Genomic DNA, 17,456 nt, shown 5'->3' with positions numbered 1-17,456 from the left:
TAATGGTTAAATGTGTTTGATGATCAGAAACATTTTGTGTGATAAACATGCAAAAGAATAAGAAATCGGGAAGGGGCAAATAGTTTTCACACCACTGTATATATATATATATATATACATACATATATATGTATGTATATATACACATACATATATATATATATATACACATACATATATATATATATATATATATATACATATATATATATATATATATATATATATATATATATATATATACATACATATATATACATATATATATATATATATATATATATATATACATACATATATATACATATATATATATATATATATATATATATATATACATACATATATATACATATATATATATATATATACATACATATATATACATATATATATATATATATACATACATATATATACATATATATATATATATATACATACATATATATACATATATATATATATATATACATACATATATATACATACATACATACATATACATACATACATATATATAGCGTAGGGTCTGACAATGGGTCCAAGGATTTCATCCTGATACCTAATGGCAGTCAAGATGCCGCTGTCTAGCCTGTAGAGGTCTGTGAGTCGCTCCATGGATATGCCTCCAAGATCATCACTGACCCACCACCAAAACAGTCATGCTAAACGATGTTACAGGCAGCATAATATTCTCCACGGCTTCTCCTGACCCTTTCACGTCTTTCACATATACTCAGGGTGAACCTGCTCTCATCTGTGAAAAGCACAGGACGCCAGTGGTGGACCTGCCAATTCTGGTATTCTATGGCAAATGCCAATTGAGCTCCCCGGTGCTGTGCAGTGAGCACAGGGCGCAGTAGACATTTGGGCCCTCAGGCAACCCTCATGAAGTCTGTTTCTGATTGTTTGGTCAGAGACATTCACACCAGTGGCCTACTGGAGGCCATTTTGTAGGGCTCTGGCAGTGCTCATCCTGTTCCTCCTTGCCCAAAGGGGCAGATACTGGTCCTGCTGATGGGTTATGGACCTTCTATGGCCCTCTCCAGCTCTCCTAGAGTAACTGCTTGTCTCCTAGAATCTCCTCCATGCCCTTGAGACTGTGCAGGTAGACACAGCAAACCTTCTGGCAATGACACATATTGATGTGCCATCCTGGAGAAGTTGGACTACCTGTGCAACCTCTGTAGGGTCCAGGTATCACCTCGTGCTACCAGTAGTGACACTGACTGTAGCCAAATGCAAAACTAGTGAAGAAACAGTCAGAAAAGATGAGGAGGGAAAAATGTCAGTGGCCTCCACCTGTTAAACCATTCCTGTTTTGGGGGTCATCTCATTGTTGCCCTCTAGTGCATCTGTTGTTAATTTCATTAACACCACAGCAGCTGAAACTGATTAACAACCCCCTCTGCTACTTAACTGACCAGATTAATATCCGATAAGTTTCATTGACTTTATGCTATACTCTGATTAAAAAGTGTTCCTTTAATTCTTTTGAGCCGTATATATATGTGTGTGTGTGTGTATATATATTCTATATAAATTTTAAATAGAAGGAATTTTTATTTAGTCGACAGAATATTATTCTGGAATAAATCAACTAAAACCTTAAATAACTTATAATATTTTGCTCTCCATAAAAAAATATCCTGTCTAAATTATACAAATTCAAATATGAAAATGGTGCATAACAAAACCTGGAAATATAAATAAAATTTGTTCTTTTCAGCAATAACAAATCAAATCATTCGGTTGTCTTTGCTCATATGTCATTTTATCAGAGATGGACGCATGGCATCTTTTTTTTGGCAATAAGTTCGTTTATGTTTGGTGTGAGGTTCTGTGTTGTGGAGATTTACAGGATGGACTGCAGGTGCTCATCAGTGAGGCGACTCCTGTGTGCTGCTTTGTTAGTCTTCATGACTGAGTGTGCCATTACACTGCAGCTCAATCACCTCCATCTGAATCTGCACAGGTGCAGTTTCCACATCGACGGCAAATGGGTTGCGAAACAACTCAAAATTCTTTTTTTTGTTCTTCAAAGCGGCGTGTGAACTCAGTGCGCTCAGTTTATCAGCAAAGTGCGTATTTGGGAACACCGTAGTGCCGACTTGGTTCAACATTACGTGGCAACACAATGGATTCATAAAGATTTAAAAAAAGAAGTTGCAAAGGAAAAAACTGCTGTATAAGGCATATAAGACTAATGACTGCAAAGAGAATCGTAGCGCGTATGAGAACATGAGGGCAACCATTAAGAAGGATATCAGAGAGGCTAAAAGACAGTTGGAGAGGAATATAGCAGATAAGGAGAAAGAAGACCCCAAGAGATTCTTTCAGTATTTTAGTAGTAAAAGAACAGTTAAGGAGGAGGTCAAGTTCATCAGGAATAGTAAAGGGGAATTAAAAGATACAGACAATGAAATAGCAGATGCCCTAAACTTACATTTTTCTGAGGTGTTTACAAGTGAACAAGTGGATAACCTCCCAGAGGTAAACGCAACTACTAAGGAGGTACTGAGGGATTTGGAAATTTTAGAGGGAGAAGTGCTGCTCAGATTAAATAAGATGAAATCAAACAAATCACCAGGCCCAGATAATATTTATCCTTGTGTTCTTAAGGAGGCTAGTGAGTACATATATAAACCCTTGACACATATTTTTAGGAAGTCACTGTGCACTGGAGAGATTCCAAAGGACTGGAAAATGGCAAATATCATCCCATTATATAAAAAGGGTGACAGGGCAGATCCAAGCAACTATAGGCCAGTAAGCTTAACAAGCATCACAGGAAAATTAATGGAAGGAATTATTAAGGATAAGATTGAGCAACACATGGCAAGGACAGGAGTTATTCTGAACAGTCAGCATGGGTTCAGAAGAGGGAGGTCGTGTTTTACTAACATGTTGGAATTCTATGAGGAGGCAACAAAAGGATACGATCAAAGTGGAGCTTATGATATTATTTATCTGGACTTTCAGAAAGCATTTGATAAGGTGCCACATGAGAGGTTGGGCATCAAGTTAAAAGAAGTGGGAGTTCAGGGTGATGTTTTTAGATGGGTGCAGAATTGGCTCAGACACAGGAAGCAGAGGGTGATGGTGCGAGTAACCTCATCAGAACTGGCGATGTTAAAGTGGTGTTCCACAGGGGTCAGTGCTAGGGCCTGCTATTTTTAATATATATAAATGATTTAGATAGGAATATAAGTAACAAGCTGGTTAAGTTTGCAGATGATACCAAGATAGGTGGATTAGCAGATAATTTGGAATCCGTTATATCATTACAGAAGGACTTGGATAGCATACAGGCTTGGGCAGATTTGTGGCAGATGAAATTTAATGTCAGTAAATGTAAAGTATTACACATAGGAAGTAAAAATATTAGGTTTGAATACACAATGGGTGGTCGGAAAATCGAGAGTACACCTTATGAGAAGGATTTAGGAGTCATAGTGGACTCAAAGCTATCAACTTCCCAACAGTGTTCAGAAGCCATTAAGAAGGCTAACAGAATGTTAGGTTATATAGCACGATCTGTGGAGTACAAGTCCAAGGAGGTTATGCTCAACCTTTATAATGCACTGGTGAGGCCTCATCTTGAGTACTGTGTGCAGTTTTGGTCTCCAGGCTACAAAAAGGACATAGCAGCACTAGAAAAGGTCCAGAGAAGAGTGACTAGGCTGATTCCAGGTCTACAGGGGTTGAATTATGAGGAAAGATTAAAAGAGCTGAGCCTTTACAGTTTAAGCAAAAGAAGATTAAGAGGTGACATGATTGAAGTGTTTAAAATTCTGAAGGGAATTAGTACAGTGGATCAAGACTTGTATTTTAAAATGAGTTCATTGAGAACACGGGGACACAGTTGGAAACTTGTTAAGGGTAAATTTCGCACAAACATTAGGAAGTTTTTCTTTACACAAAGAACGATAGACACTTGGAATAAGATACCAAGTAGTGTGGTAGACAGTAAGACGTTAGGGACTTTCAAAACTCGACTTGATGTTTTCTTGAAGGAAACAAGTGGATAGGACTGGCGAGCTTTGTTGGGCTGAATGGCCTGTTCTCGTCTAGAGTGTTCTAATGTTCTAACAGGGAAAGTGGGGCAAGTTGCACTGGTGCATTTGTGTCTCCCATAAAAGCAGCTTCACTTGAAATCACTTTGTGATTTTGCACGGGTAAAAACGTCTGCTGAAGTGTCAGATTCTTCTTTAACTCTTCTGCTTTCTGTATCTTGTGCATTGCATTCAGGTCTTTCAGGTTATCTTGATGTTTTGTCTCATAGTGCCGTCTTATATTAAATTCTGTAATTACAGCCACATTAGCTCCACAAATGAGACACACGGGTTTACCGGCAATGTCAGTAAACATGTACTCAGCCTCCCATCGGTTTTTAAAGGCTCTATGTTCAGAATCACCTTTTCTCTTTGGCATTGTGTGGGCTAGCTTTGCAATAACTTGCAGCATCATAAGCTAGACTTGATTAACGCGGTAAGTGTTCGACAAGGCAGCTGAAGCGCTGCATTATGGGGTCTGTAGTTTATTGTGTTGCCAGCGCTTCATATCCCCGGGCCATTAATAACAATAATATATAAAATGATCCTGCGGGCCGGATATAATTACACGCCGGGCGGATGTGGCCTCGCGGCCTTGAGTTTGACACATATGGACTAAATAGAACTTGAAAAGATATATTTTTCAAATGTGATCGCAATTCAGATCGAGTTGATGCGCACTACAGTACATCGAGCCCGCGTGCTATTGTGGTTTTGCCTGTGTGCCTCAATAAGTCATCCTCCCCTCGCTCTTACTTTTTTACCGTTCATCTAATGAATACACTGAGTATGGCTTTACCAAAACAATCATTGATCGTGAATAAAGTATCCATTATTCATAAAGCTTCAATTGGTGATCTGTCTTTCTGTGTTAACCGCATATTTTTTCATACGTCTCAAACCAAAGGGATGCGAGGCTAAAATGAATCGGAAAGCGCGCGTACATATTCAGTGCATCCCCTCTCGGGAATCGAACCTCGGACGCCGGCGCTAGAGGCGAAGCCTCTACTATTGCGCCACGGCGTGTGGTTTGTCTATTTGAGCGTAGCAGTGTAATTCGGTTTTTATTCAGCACTCTTTGGAACTGTTGCTTTTTGTCTGCGCACTGCGTCAGTTCAAGTGAGCCGCTGAATATGGTTTTATGTCACTCGCTTGCTTCTAATTGTTTCGCTGCCTTCTTAATTATATAATGCAAGTTTTCTTCAGCGCTTTTTGTAGCTCTTCCTGGTTTTCTACGTACTGCGTGATTACTTGGGAGGCGTGATGATGTCACACGAAACTCCGCCCCCCACGGCTTTCAAGCTCAACTCCATTACAGTATATGCAGAAAAATAGCTTCCAGTTATGACCATTACACGTAGAATTTCCAAATGAAACGTGCCCAACTGTAAGCTGTAAGGAATGAGCCTGCCAAATTTCAGCCTTCTACCTATACGGGAAGTTGGAGAATTAGTGATGAGTCAGTGAGGGCTTTGCCTTTTATTAGTATACTGTAGATCAAGCCTTTTTTATCTTCTAGGAATCTCGAGGAAGCTACTCATGCTTTTATCGCCTTGATTACTGCAACTCGCTGTATTCTGGGATCTGGAAATCTGCCGCTCGCTTTTTGGCTGGGACAAGAAAGTCTGATTCTGTTTCTCCAATATTAGCTTCTTTACACTGGCTGCCTGTCAGTTTTCGAATTGATTTTAAAATCGTGTTGCTAGTTTTTAAATCTTTACATGGGCTTGCTCCTGCCTATTTATCTGAATTGTGTGCTTTACACGAGCCATCTAGAGTGCTTAGATCTTCTGGTCAGTGGTTTCTGGTTGTCCCTCGTACCAAGTGTAAAACTAAGGGGGACAGGGCTTTTGCAGCTGCTGCTCCTTGCCTGTGGAACTCTTTACCTCATTTCAGTAATACTGATGGTTTCCTCATTGTGATTATGTAATCTTACTTCTATTTATAAATTTTATTTATGTTCATTTATTTTATTTCTATTTATGTTTTTTATGTTAATTGTATGTTTTTTTCTTCTTTTATTGTAAAACACTTTGGCCACAGCATTCCTAGGTTGTCTTAAATGTGCTATATAAATAAATTGACATTGTCTAATTCATGATGCCAGCAGGGAAAATGTCAATCTAAAAGTCTCCGACTTAAAGATTAAATCCGAATAATATATTCAATCTCTTTTCGCTGTTCCATTATTTCACAGAGTAATCATTTCTTATTTGTTTGCTCTAATGCGATCTTTACTATCTTTTTTTTGAGACTTTACAATTTTAGTACTTTCATAATCTCTAACTTTCTCTGCATGTGTATCGCGCAACAATGGGTCTTTTTACTTCCTGTACGTGCTTCCTCAGTTGGTTTGCCCAGTTGATTTCATACAAGGGATGCTATTGGCGGATGGCTGAGAAGCTAACCAATCAGAGCACTCAGTTAAGTTCCTGTGTGCTGATTAGCTCAGTGACGGAGCGCCAAATTCGATTCCGCGGCGTTAACCAGGAAGTCTTGCCTCGCTCATTCAGCATCAAAGTGTTTCATTGTGTAAAGAGTTAACTTTTGTGCTCTTTTGTGTTTATCTTTGTGCAAAGTCAAGCCCTTCATTATGCCTCCAAAATGATCTGCTCCTGCTACTGCTTCAGGGGCCGTGCCCAAGCGTCAACAGAAGATGTTAACGATTTCCGAAAAGGTAAACGTTTTGGATATGCTGAAGAAAGGGAAAAGCTACACCACTGTAGGACGCCATTACGCCATAAATGAGGCTACAATTCTTTTTATTTAAAAAGTAGAAAACGAATATAAGATCTACGGCCGCAGTGTCCTTTTAACCAGGGTGCAAAACGAGGTGGAAGTGGATGTAATAAGGCAGTAGTCTGGATGGAATCTGCTTTAGAGATTTGGATTGAAGACTGCCAGAAGAAGAACAACGGTGGTGCTACACAGTCGCCTGAAGAGGCTCCTTTAGAAGAGCTGTAACGCTCTCCTTTGTTGTGCAGTAAAACTAAACTCATCGTTATCAGACAAGTCATCGTGTCATTGTTGGTAAGTAACCATAATTAATTTTCTACTTACAGTACTTAGTACATGTACGTATGTTTAGTGTCACTGTACACACATTTACTGTATAGAATTTTTCTTGCATTGTACGTATTTATTGCTGGTGGCCTGTATCGGTAATGGCTGTAACATATGTGATATTGAAGACGCTCGATATCTTTAAAATAATATTTAGGTTTTACTGTATATAAACAGTGTGTTTACATACATAATTTCAATTAATCTTACCTAATATTTAAGAGAATACAAACGGTTTATGCTGTACTAGCAAAATACCCGCGCTTCACAAAGGAGAAGTAGTGTGTTAAAGAAGTAATGAAAAAGAAAAGGAAACATTTTGAAAATAACGTAACATGATTGTGTCTGCGTGGGTTTCCTCCGGGCGCTCCGGTTTCCTCCCACAATCCAAAGACGTGCAGGTTAAATGGATTGTCAATTCTAAATTGGCCCTAGTGTGTGCTTGGTGTGTTTGTGTGTGTCCTGCGGTTGGTTGGCACCCTGCCCAGGATTGGTTCCTGCCTTGTACCCTGTGTTGGCTGGGATTGGCTCCAGCAGACCCCCGTGACCCTGTATTCGGATTCAGCGGGTTAGAAAATGGATGGATGGATGGATGGATGGATATATATATATATATATATATATATATATATATATATATATATATATATATATATTGTCACACACGTGTGCATGGGAGGCAACTGAAGGGCTTAGAGAGGACTGATGATACATCTGCCTTTACGCTAACACTCTTTCTGAGTTCTCTACAGGTCTTCCCCGGGAAATCCCACCAGGAGCCGACACCTCGAAGCGGGACACAATGTTAACACAAGTTCTATTTAAATTTTAATACATACATACATACATACATACATATATATATATATACACATACATACATACATATATACATACATACATATATACACATACATACATACATATATATATATATATATACACATACATACATACATACATATATATATATATACACATACATACATACATATATATATATACACATACATACATACATACATATATACACATACATACATACATACATACACATACATACATACATACATACACATACATACATACATACATACACATACATACATACACACATACAGTGGTGTGAAAAACTATTTGCCCCCTTCCTGTTTGTCACACAAAATGTTTCTGATCATCAAACACATTTAACCATTAGTCAAATATAACACAAGTAAACACAAAATGCAGTTTTTAAATGATGGTTATTATTATTTAGGGAGAAAAAAAAATCCAAACCTACATGGCCCTGTGTGAAAAAGTAATTGCCCCCTGAACCTAATGACTGGTTGGGCCACCCTTAGCAGCAATAACTGCAATCAAGCGTTATATAACTTGCATTGAGTCTTTTACAGCGCTCTGGAGGAATTTTGGCCCACTGATCTTTGCAGAATTGTTGTAATTCAGCTTTATTTGAGGGTTTTCTAGCATGAACCGCCTTTTTCAGGTCATGCCATAGCATCTCAATTGGATTCAGGTCAGGACTTTGACTAGGCCACTCCAAAGTCTTCATTTTGTTTTTCTTCAGCCATTCAGAGGTGGATTTGCTGGTGTGTTTTGGGTCATTGTCCTGTTGCAGCACCCAAGATCGCTTCAGCTTGAGTTGACGAACAGATGGCCGGACATTCGCCTTCAGGATTTTTTGGTAGACAGTAGAATTCATGGTTCCATCTATCGCAGCAAGCCTTCCAGGTCCTGAAGCAGCAAAACAACCCCAGACCATCACACTACCACCACCATATTTTACTGTTGGTATGATGTTCTTTTTCTGAAATGCTGTGTTCCTTTTACGCCAGATGTAACGGGACATTTGCCTTCCAAAAAGTTCAACTTTTGTCTCATCCGTCCACAAGGTATTTTCCCCAAAGTCTTGGCAATCATTGAGATGTTTCTTAGCAAAATTGAGATGAGCCCTAATGTTCTTTTTGCTTAACAGTGGTTTGCGTCTTGGAAATCTGCCATGCAGGACGTTTTTGCCCAGTCTCTTTCTTATGGTGGAGTCGTGAACACTGACCTTAATTGAGGCAAGTGAGGCCTGCAGTTCTTTAGATGATGTCCTGGGGTCTTTTCTGACCTCTCGGATGAGTCGTCTCTGCGCTCCTGGGGTAATTTTGGTCGGCCGGCCACTCCTGGAAAGGTTCACCACTGTTCCATGTTTTTGCCATTTGTGGATAATGGCTCTCACTGTGGTTCGCTGGAGTCCCAAAGCTTTAGAAATGGCTTTATAACCTTTACCAGACTGATAGATCTCAATTACTTCTGTTCTCATTTGTTCCTGAATTTCTTTGGATCTTGGCATGATGTCTAGCTTTTGAGGTGCTTTTGGTCTACTTCTCTGTGTCAGGCAGCTCCTATTTAAGTGATTTCTTGATTGAAACAGGTGTGGCAGTAATCAGGCCTGGGGGTGGCTACGGAAATTAAACTCAGGTGTGATACACCACAGTTAGGTTATTTTTAACAAGGGGGCAATTACTTTTTCACACAGGGCCATGTAGGTTTGGATTTTTTTTCTCCCTAAATCATAAAAAACATCATTTAAAAACTGCATTTTGTGTTTACTTGTGCTATATTTGACTAATGGTTAAATGTGTTTGATGATCAGAAACATTTTGTGTGACAAACATGCAAAAGAATAAGAAATCAGGAAGGGGGCAAATAGTTTTTCACACCACTATATATATATATATATAAACATATATATACACATACATATCTACATATAAACATATATATACACATACATATATACATATACACACATATTATATATATATATATATACATATATACACATACACATATATATATACACATACACATATATATATATACACATACACATACATATATATACATATATATATATATATATATATACACATATACATATATATATACATATACATATATATATACACATATATATATACACATATAATATATATATACAGTATATACATATATATATATACATATATATATATATATATATATATATATATATATATATATATACAGTCTTTGGGGTGCGAGCAACTGTTGCTGGGGGTGCCAGAATCCATGAAGGAAGAAAAATGAAAAACATTATTTGTACAAAATCTTAATTTATTTATCCATTCCTGAATAATTAAATGGGCAGGCTATTTCGTATCAGTGCAAATACGCTGCTTGTTAAAACGGATGACTCCCGCTCTTACGTGCAAGTCTGCGTGGATATTATGAACTATCGTTTCTGTTTAAGTTCTATTTAAATTTTAAATAGAAATAATTTTTATTTAGTCGACAGAATATTATTCCGGAATAAATCAACTCAAACCTTAAATAACTTATAATATTTTGCTCTCCATAAAAATATATCCTGTCTAAATTATACAAGTTAGAAATAAAGTAAACGTTAAAAGAACAAACATTCAAATTTCTTTACTCTTATTTAATTTTATATAAAAAATAAACTTAAATTTTAAATATCTCAAAAGATTTTGCTCTCCATAAAAATATATCCTGTCAAGATTATATAAATTCAAATATGAACATGCTGCATAACAAAACCTGGAAATATAAATAAAATTTGCAGTTTGTCTATTTGAGCGTAGCAGTGTAATTCGGTTTTTGTTCAGCACTCTTTGGAACTGTTGCTTTTTGTCTGCGCACTGCGTCAGTTCACGTGAGCTGCTGAATATGGTTTTATATGTCACTTGCTCGCTTCTAATTGTTTCGCTGCCTTCTCAATTATATAATGCATGTTTTCTTCAGCGCTTTTTGTAGCTCTTCCTGGTTTTCTACGTAATGCGTGATTACGTGAGAGCGTGATGATGTCACCGAAACTCCGCCCCCACGGCTTTCAAGCTCAACTCCATTACAGTAAACGGAGAAAAATAGCTTCTAGTTATGACCATTATGTGTAGAATTTCGAAATGAAACCTGCCCAACTTTTGTAAGGAAGCTGTAACGAATGAGCCTGCCAAATTTCAGCCTTCTACCTATACGGGAAGTGGGAGAATTAGTGATGAGTCAGTCAGTCAGTGAGGGCTTTGCCTTTTATTAGTATAGATAACTGTGCGGGGAATATTTATAAACTGTGTGTGAGAGTTTATAAGGGCTTAAAATATAAAAAATAACCATACAAACATGGTTTCTACTTCGCGGATTTTCACCTATCGCGTAGGGTTCTGGAACGCAACCCCCATGATCGAGGAGGGATTACTGTATGTGAAATGAGTCTGGGAGTGGATCTGTTAACACTAAGGCCTAAAAGAACCCCAAAGCCTAAGTATATAGTCTTTTATCAAGTTGGACTGCTGACATCAAGTTATAAGTTCGTTATTAATCAAAAATATCACTTTTTACTTTTAGTCTTTTTGACTTAAATGTTTTAGTGTTAGCGTTTTGTTTTTTGTTTTTTTAAATCATGAGGTTTTCAAATTCTATGTATAAAGTTACTCCGTAAACCTTGAAACAGAGCACTTATCTGTTTGCCTACTTGAATTATTTTGACTAATTACCTTATTTTTTGCTCCATAAGATGCACGTGACCATAAGACGCACCTACATTTAGAGGAGGAAAACAAGAAAAAAAATATTCTGAACCAAATGGTGTAATCTTTTTAATAAAATATAGCAGAATAATATTTTAACCATATAAAGTCAACATCAGTATTAAGAACTATCATCACTGTCATTAATAAATGAGGAGAGACTTTAAGGTTCAAGCACTCTTCTAGTTTTCTGGAAACCCCAAGAACTCCTCATCGCTAGTGTCAGAATTTATGAAGCTCAGTTGCTCACAATCACTAATCTGCTGCAGACATACTGTTATGCGGGTGAATCTGCTGCTGACGCACTGTTATGGGGGACACTTTTAAGGTTTTACCTTTATAGGGGACAGTTTATAAAGAGGACACTTTCTTAGGCAGTATTCATACAACCATATTTTGTTTCTGCAGTCAATGTGTCTGTAAAAAAAAAAAAATGGACGCAACACGGACGTCATCAATGTTTTTTTGGATCCGTAAACAGATAAGGTTATGTGAATAGACCCTAGAGGGACACTTTAAAAGACAAAAGCACTATAATCTGCAGGTAGGAAATCACTCATGCACGACACTGCCTGCGCCCGCCTACTGATCCTTCGAACAGTGCACCACTCCCTCCAACATGCACCGACAGCATCACTGTCATACACGTGCTCTTCCCTTCAGTGCCTGTGTTACTACTAGTTTAGTAACCCCACCATAACTCCCTTCATATACTACAAACTTCATCATTTCTGGCTGCTCACCTAGTTACTGCTGGCCTCCTCACACAAAAATATGGTGTGCACTAAAACAGTATGGAGGTAGACGAGATTGGAGGCGGTTCTACTGGCACAGACCCCACCTAGTGTCAAAGACAATTGGCAGTTGGCAAAGTACACTCATACCCGTTATTAACCTTAGCTGAATCGACATGTTAGCAGTTGTAGCTGGGAGTATCCGGCAGCTCTATGCACTCTCCCAGGTCCCGGGTGATGGGCAGAAGTGGACAGCAACTGACCAGACAGCCCAAGATTCAGCAGTAAAGTGGGAACATTTAAGCGTCCCCAGGGGTTTCTCATGGGCCTATCACTTTCTCTTCTAACAGCTCTCGCTACCGCTGACAGGTCAGGTAATACACATCACGGTCTGTGACACAATATTTGCTCCATAAGAGGCACAGACATTTTCACCCACTTTTAGGGAAAAAAGTGTGTCTAACGGAGCGAAAAATACGGTAATTGCTATCTACAAGAGCATAAAAATGTGATAGAAAAGCATAAAATTCCATAAAGAGCAAATCAGTTTTCATTTAGTTGCCATACCACCTTCATAAATTATGTATTCATGACCTTTCATGAAGAATCGACACAAATAGTCAAAATCATCTTTTCTCTGAACAGTATGGAAATCTGTACTATATTAACATAGCATCAAAAGGCATCTTATAAAAGAAACAAAATTAAATTCACTTTATAAAAAACTGTACACAGCTTTTTTGAATTTAATTGAGTCTTACTATCCTTGCTTCAGCCTGCTGAACCTCTGCTAACATTGGCATGCCAAAATATCACAAGGGATATGAAATGTTTGTCTTGCTTGATACCTACATCAGATGAGTGAGGAAGGAGGAATTTGATCTAAATAAGATGTAGCTTTAACTTAACTGTAATCCACTCCTTATAATGTACAGTAACTTATATAACCAATAAAAGGGATTTAAAAAAGGAAACCTAACATATTATGTTGAACATTATAATCCTGTCATACTTTATCCTACCTGGTCAACTTGATAGTGTTGTCCAATGCTGCAGAGAGCATTAAGCTGTCCATTTGATTATTGAAAGATAAACCACGAATCTGCTTTGTGTGGATAGGCACATACTGGCAAGACTTCATATTGACAGCACTTATCTTCTTAACACCGCATCCTGAAAAGTATAAATTTGACTATTAGAATAAAGGGTAAAACAGAAGCATTTTGTTCTTAGAAAAAAATTCACTTGAAACATTAGTTTTGGAAGCCTGTTTGCCTGGTCTATGAAAGTTTTACTTTTCCAAAAAGAATGAGGGCCGCTAGAGCAGGATCATATTTCTTAGTGGCCATTTTTTCACTCCTCCATTGCCAAATTCACCATATTAACTTCTAGCGGGGCTACATAGTAATAATGTATTTGATATGTGTGTGCTGAGTGAGTGTTATTTCCATTGTCCCATTTACTGTTCATTATGTACACATCAGTGAATGTTTTCCCAGTAAGTGCAGAGGGGACAGAGGAGGGAGAGAGACCGCAGCCCCAGGATGGAAAGCATCTGTTCACATTCAGTTACATCCAGCTCTTTACTGTTTAAACGATCAGGAGGGAAAGAAGAGAGGAGGAAGGAGAAAGACGGAGATCTCATTTAACAACAATGAACCACCATTTCCTGCTATTTTTCACATCGTGCTTTGTATCCAGTTTGTTTTTCATTCCACCGGATTCACTTCAGCTCAATCATCGGCAAAAAACCCCGGAGTTAGACTTCATTATCCACCATACACCGAGGAAACACAGTGAGATTGTTCCATTTTTCCGGGAGATTCAAACACATTCTTTGTTGAACAGTCATCCGTATTCAGGATAGTAATATACCCAAACTCAAATTCACAATCATTGTCAATTCAGTATTCATTCATTATTGTTATTTGTGTTTGTTGTACGTTACAGGGGCAAGGGAGGGTTTGTTATTGTATATATGGTGTTTTCACGTTGCTGCTTTGGTAGAGGGATATACATATCTATATATTTTTTCACATGTGGAATTTGCATTTTTTTGTTATTGTGTTTCATTTAATATATTTATACACCAATTTTACATATCTGCTTTTGTGTGCTTGTTTTTAAACCGTCGATTGAGGGGAAAATATTATTTGTTATGGGTATGGCTTGGTAAATGTAGGTTCGCCTCAGTAATTCATCGAGGCCACAGGTCTTGGTAGTGTAGCTGCCGGCTGGGTAAAGGGTCGGCCGTTACAAATTTACTGACCACAGTACAAGGCTTCGTAACCTGCTTGTTGCCTTTTACATGCACAGAGACTGTAGCTGAATTATGTACAGGGCTAAGAAGACAAACATCTTTATTGCCCTTCCATTTAAGCACAAACACTTTACCCTTTTTTCCAAGCTACTAGTACACCTCGCTGTAATTTACCTCTGCCAAAGACTTCAGAGGCATGCCATGATGGTTAGGATGCGCTATTCCGTTCGTGTAAATCTTTTTTTGCACCAAGATGTCAAATACCTCTGGCGAAGTATAAAAAAACTGGCCATGGTTACACAGTAACCTTGATCGACCAGATCAAAGTCAGCACCAATGATGTAGCAACGCCATATTGATTGTATTGAGCGAAGCGATTGTGACCAGATCCGAGCACTTCTCCTTAGCGTGCGTTCAGCCGTCACACCCCCTCCCCTTCAGAATGCACAGAGCAAACAGAACAGCAATCTTGGCAGAAGCAGCACAAAGCCAGTAGCTGATCTGTCCACTTATGCTTAGCGTACATTCAGAACTCCCCCATTCACAACGCGGGAGAAAGAGATTTAACCACGCCCGGGGCAGGAATTAAAGGACAAATATTGTTTTTACAAATGTTTTAAAGTAAAAATGAAAATAATGCATATGTAACAATTCCCATGAAAATGACAATCTCTTTAAATTGTTTATCCGGTAAATCAAATGAGGGGGTGGGCGAGCGAAGCAAGCAGGGGGCGGAGCACCCTAATGATAACAACAATATTAATAAATCCACAATGTAGCGGGGGCGTGATAGCTGAACTGCGATAGATCGGGGGATTACTGTAGTATCATATCATCTGCATATAGTATTTTTTTCTGTTCAAGTCCTCCTCCTCCGATAATCCCCTTTGTCTCTGATGCATTTCTAAAGTAAAGAGCCAATGGCTCAATGGTGATGTAAAAGAGGAATGGTAATAGGAGATATCCTTGTCAAGTATTGCATTCTAGTTAGAAGAAAATGTTATTTATACAAACTGAGGCTTCTGGAGTAGTATACAGTATTTTCATCCATGCACTTATCTTTGGGCTGAACCCAAATTTGTGCAATGTGGTGAAATAGGTAGTTCCCATTCGACCACATCAAATGCTTTTTCTTCATCCAAAGACAGTAATCTCTCTGGGATGTTAGATTTATTTATTTATTAGAAGTGTCTGCCTTTAATAAATGCAGTTTGGTCTTGTAATATTGGAAATCAATGCTTGCCAAAAAGCTTGAGGTAGAATTTTGTTGTCTTTAGCTTCTATAAACGTTGCTAATAAAGGCAGAGCTAACTCATATGAAAATTGGGAAGCCATCAGGGCTGGCTGTTTCCCCACACAGAAGTGAGTTGTTAGCATCTAGTAATTCTGAGAGTTTCAGATGTTTATCCAGTTCTACAACATTAAGAGTATTTAGCTGTGGTATCTGAATAGTGTTAAATAAAAAAAATCATTAGATCATGCCTCATCTTTTTTAGACTGAATAGAATATAAGGACTTCTGCTACGCTCTAAATGTGTAGTTTATATTTTTATGGTCTATGATGTTATCTCGGTCTGTTTTGGTAATTGGTACTGCATTGTGGACCTCCTGCTTGTGAATTTGTTGGGCTAAAATCTCATTGGCCTTCTCTCCATGATCATAATAATGAATAATAATTGTTTTATACATATATAGTGGTGTGAAAAACTATTTGCCCCCTTCCTGATTTCTTATTCTTTTGCATGTTTGTCACACAAAATGTTTCTGATCATCAAACACATTTAACCATTAGTCAAATATAACACAAGTAAACACAAAATGCAGTTTTTAAATGATGGTTTTTATTATTTAGGGAGAAAAAAAATTCAAACCTACATGGCCCTGTGTGAAAAAGTAATTGCCCCCTTGTTAAAAAATAACCTAACTGTGGTGTATCACACCTGAGTTCAATTTCTGTAACCACCCCCAGGCCTGATTACTGCCACACCTGTTTCAATCAAGAAATCACTTAAATAGGAGCTGCCTGACACAGAGAAGTAGACCAAAAGCACCTCAAAAGCTAGACATCATGCCAAGATCCAAAGAAATTCAGGAACAAATGAGAACAGAAGTAATTGAGATCTATCAGTCTGGTAAAGGTTATAAAGCCATTTCTAAAGCTTTGGGACTCCAGCGAACCACAGTGAGAGCCATTATCCACAAATGGCAAAAACATGGAACAGTGGTGAACCTTCCCAGGAGTGGCCGGCCGACCAAAATTACCTCAAGAGCACAGAGATGACTCATCCGAGAGGTCACAAAAGACCCCAGTACAACGTCTAAAGAACTGCAGGCCTCACTTGCCTCAAATTAAGGTCAGTGTTCACGACTCCACCATAAGAAAGAGACTGGGCAAAAACGGCCTGCATGGCAGATTTCCAAGACGCAAACCACTGTTAAGCAAAAGAACATTAGGGCTCGTCTCAATTTTGCTAAGAAACATCTCAATGATTGCCAAGACTTTTGGGAAAATACCTTGTGGACTGATGAGACAAAAGTTGAACTTTTTGGAAGGCAAATGTCTCGTTACATCTGGCGTAAATGGAACACAGCATTTCAGAAAAAGAACATCATACCAACAGTAAAATATGGTGGTGGTAGTGTGATGGTCTGGGGTTGTTTTGCTGCTTCAGGACCTGGAAGGCTTGCTGTGATTGATGGAACCATGAATTCTACTGTCTACCAAAAAATCCAGAAGGCGAATGTCCGGCCATCTGTTCGTCAACTC

The 17,456-nt window shown here is 38.2% G+C and overlaps 1 protein-coding gene across 2 annotated transcripts in view; it reads right to left on the bottom strand.

Annotated features, from left to right (window-relative positions):
- Positions 1–17,456, bottom strand: part of rfwd3 (ring finger and WD repeat domain 3) — a 131,036-nt gene that overhangs the window by 13,288 nt on the left and 100,292 nt on the right. For both annotated transcript variants that reach the window (XM_039763609.1, XM_039763608.1), the window contains exon 9: positions 13,452–13,602. In XM_039763609.1, coding sequence (XP_039619543.1) covers positions 13,452–13,602 — 151 coding nt within the window. The remainder of the gene's footprint in view (positions 1–13,451; positions 13,603–17,456) is intronic.

Source organism: Polypterus senegalus, chromosome 9 (genome assembly GCF_016835505.1).
Source record: "Polypterus senegalus isolate Bchr_013 chromosome 9, ASM1683550v1, whole genome shotgun sequence".
Taxonomy (NCBI): domain Eukaryota; kingdom Metazoa; phylum Chordata; class Cladistia; order Polypteriformes; family Polypteridae; genus Polypterus; species Polypterus senegalus.
The sequence above is the reverse complement of the archived record's forward strand: the minus strand, read 5'-3'. Positions and strand labels throughout refer to the sequence as shown.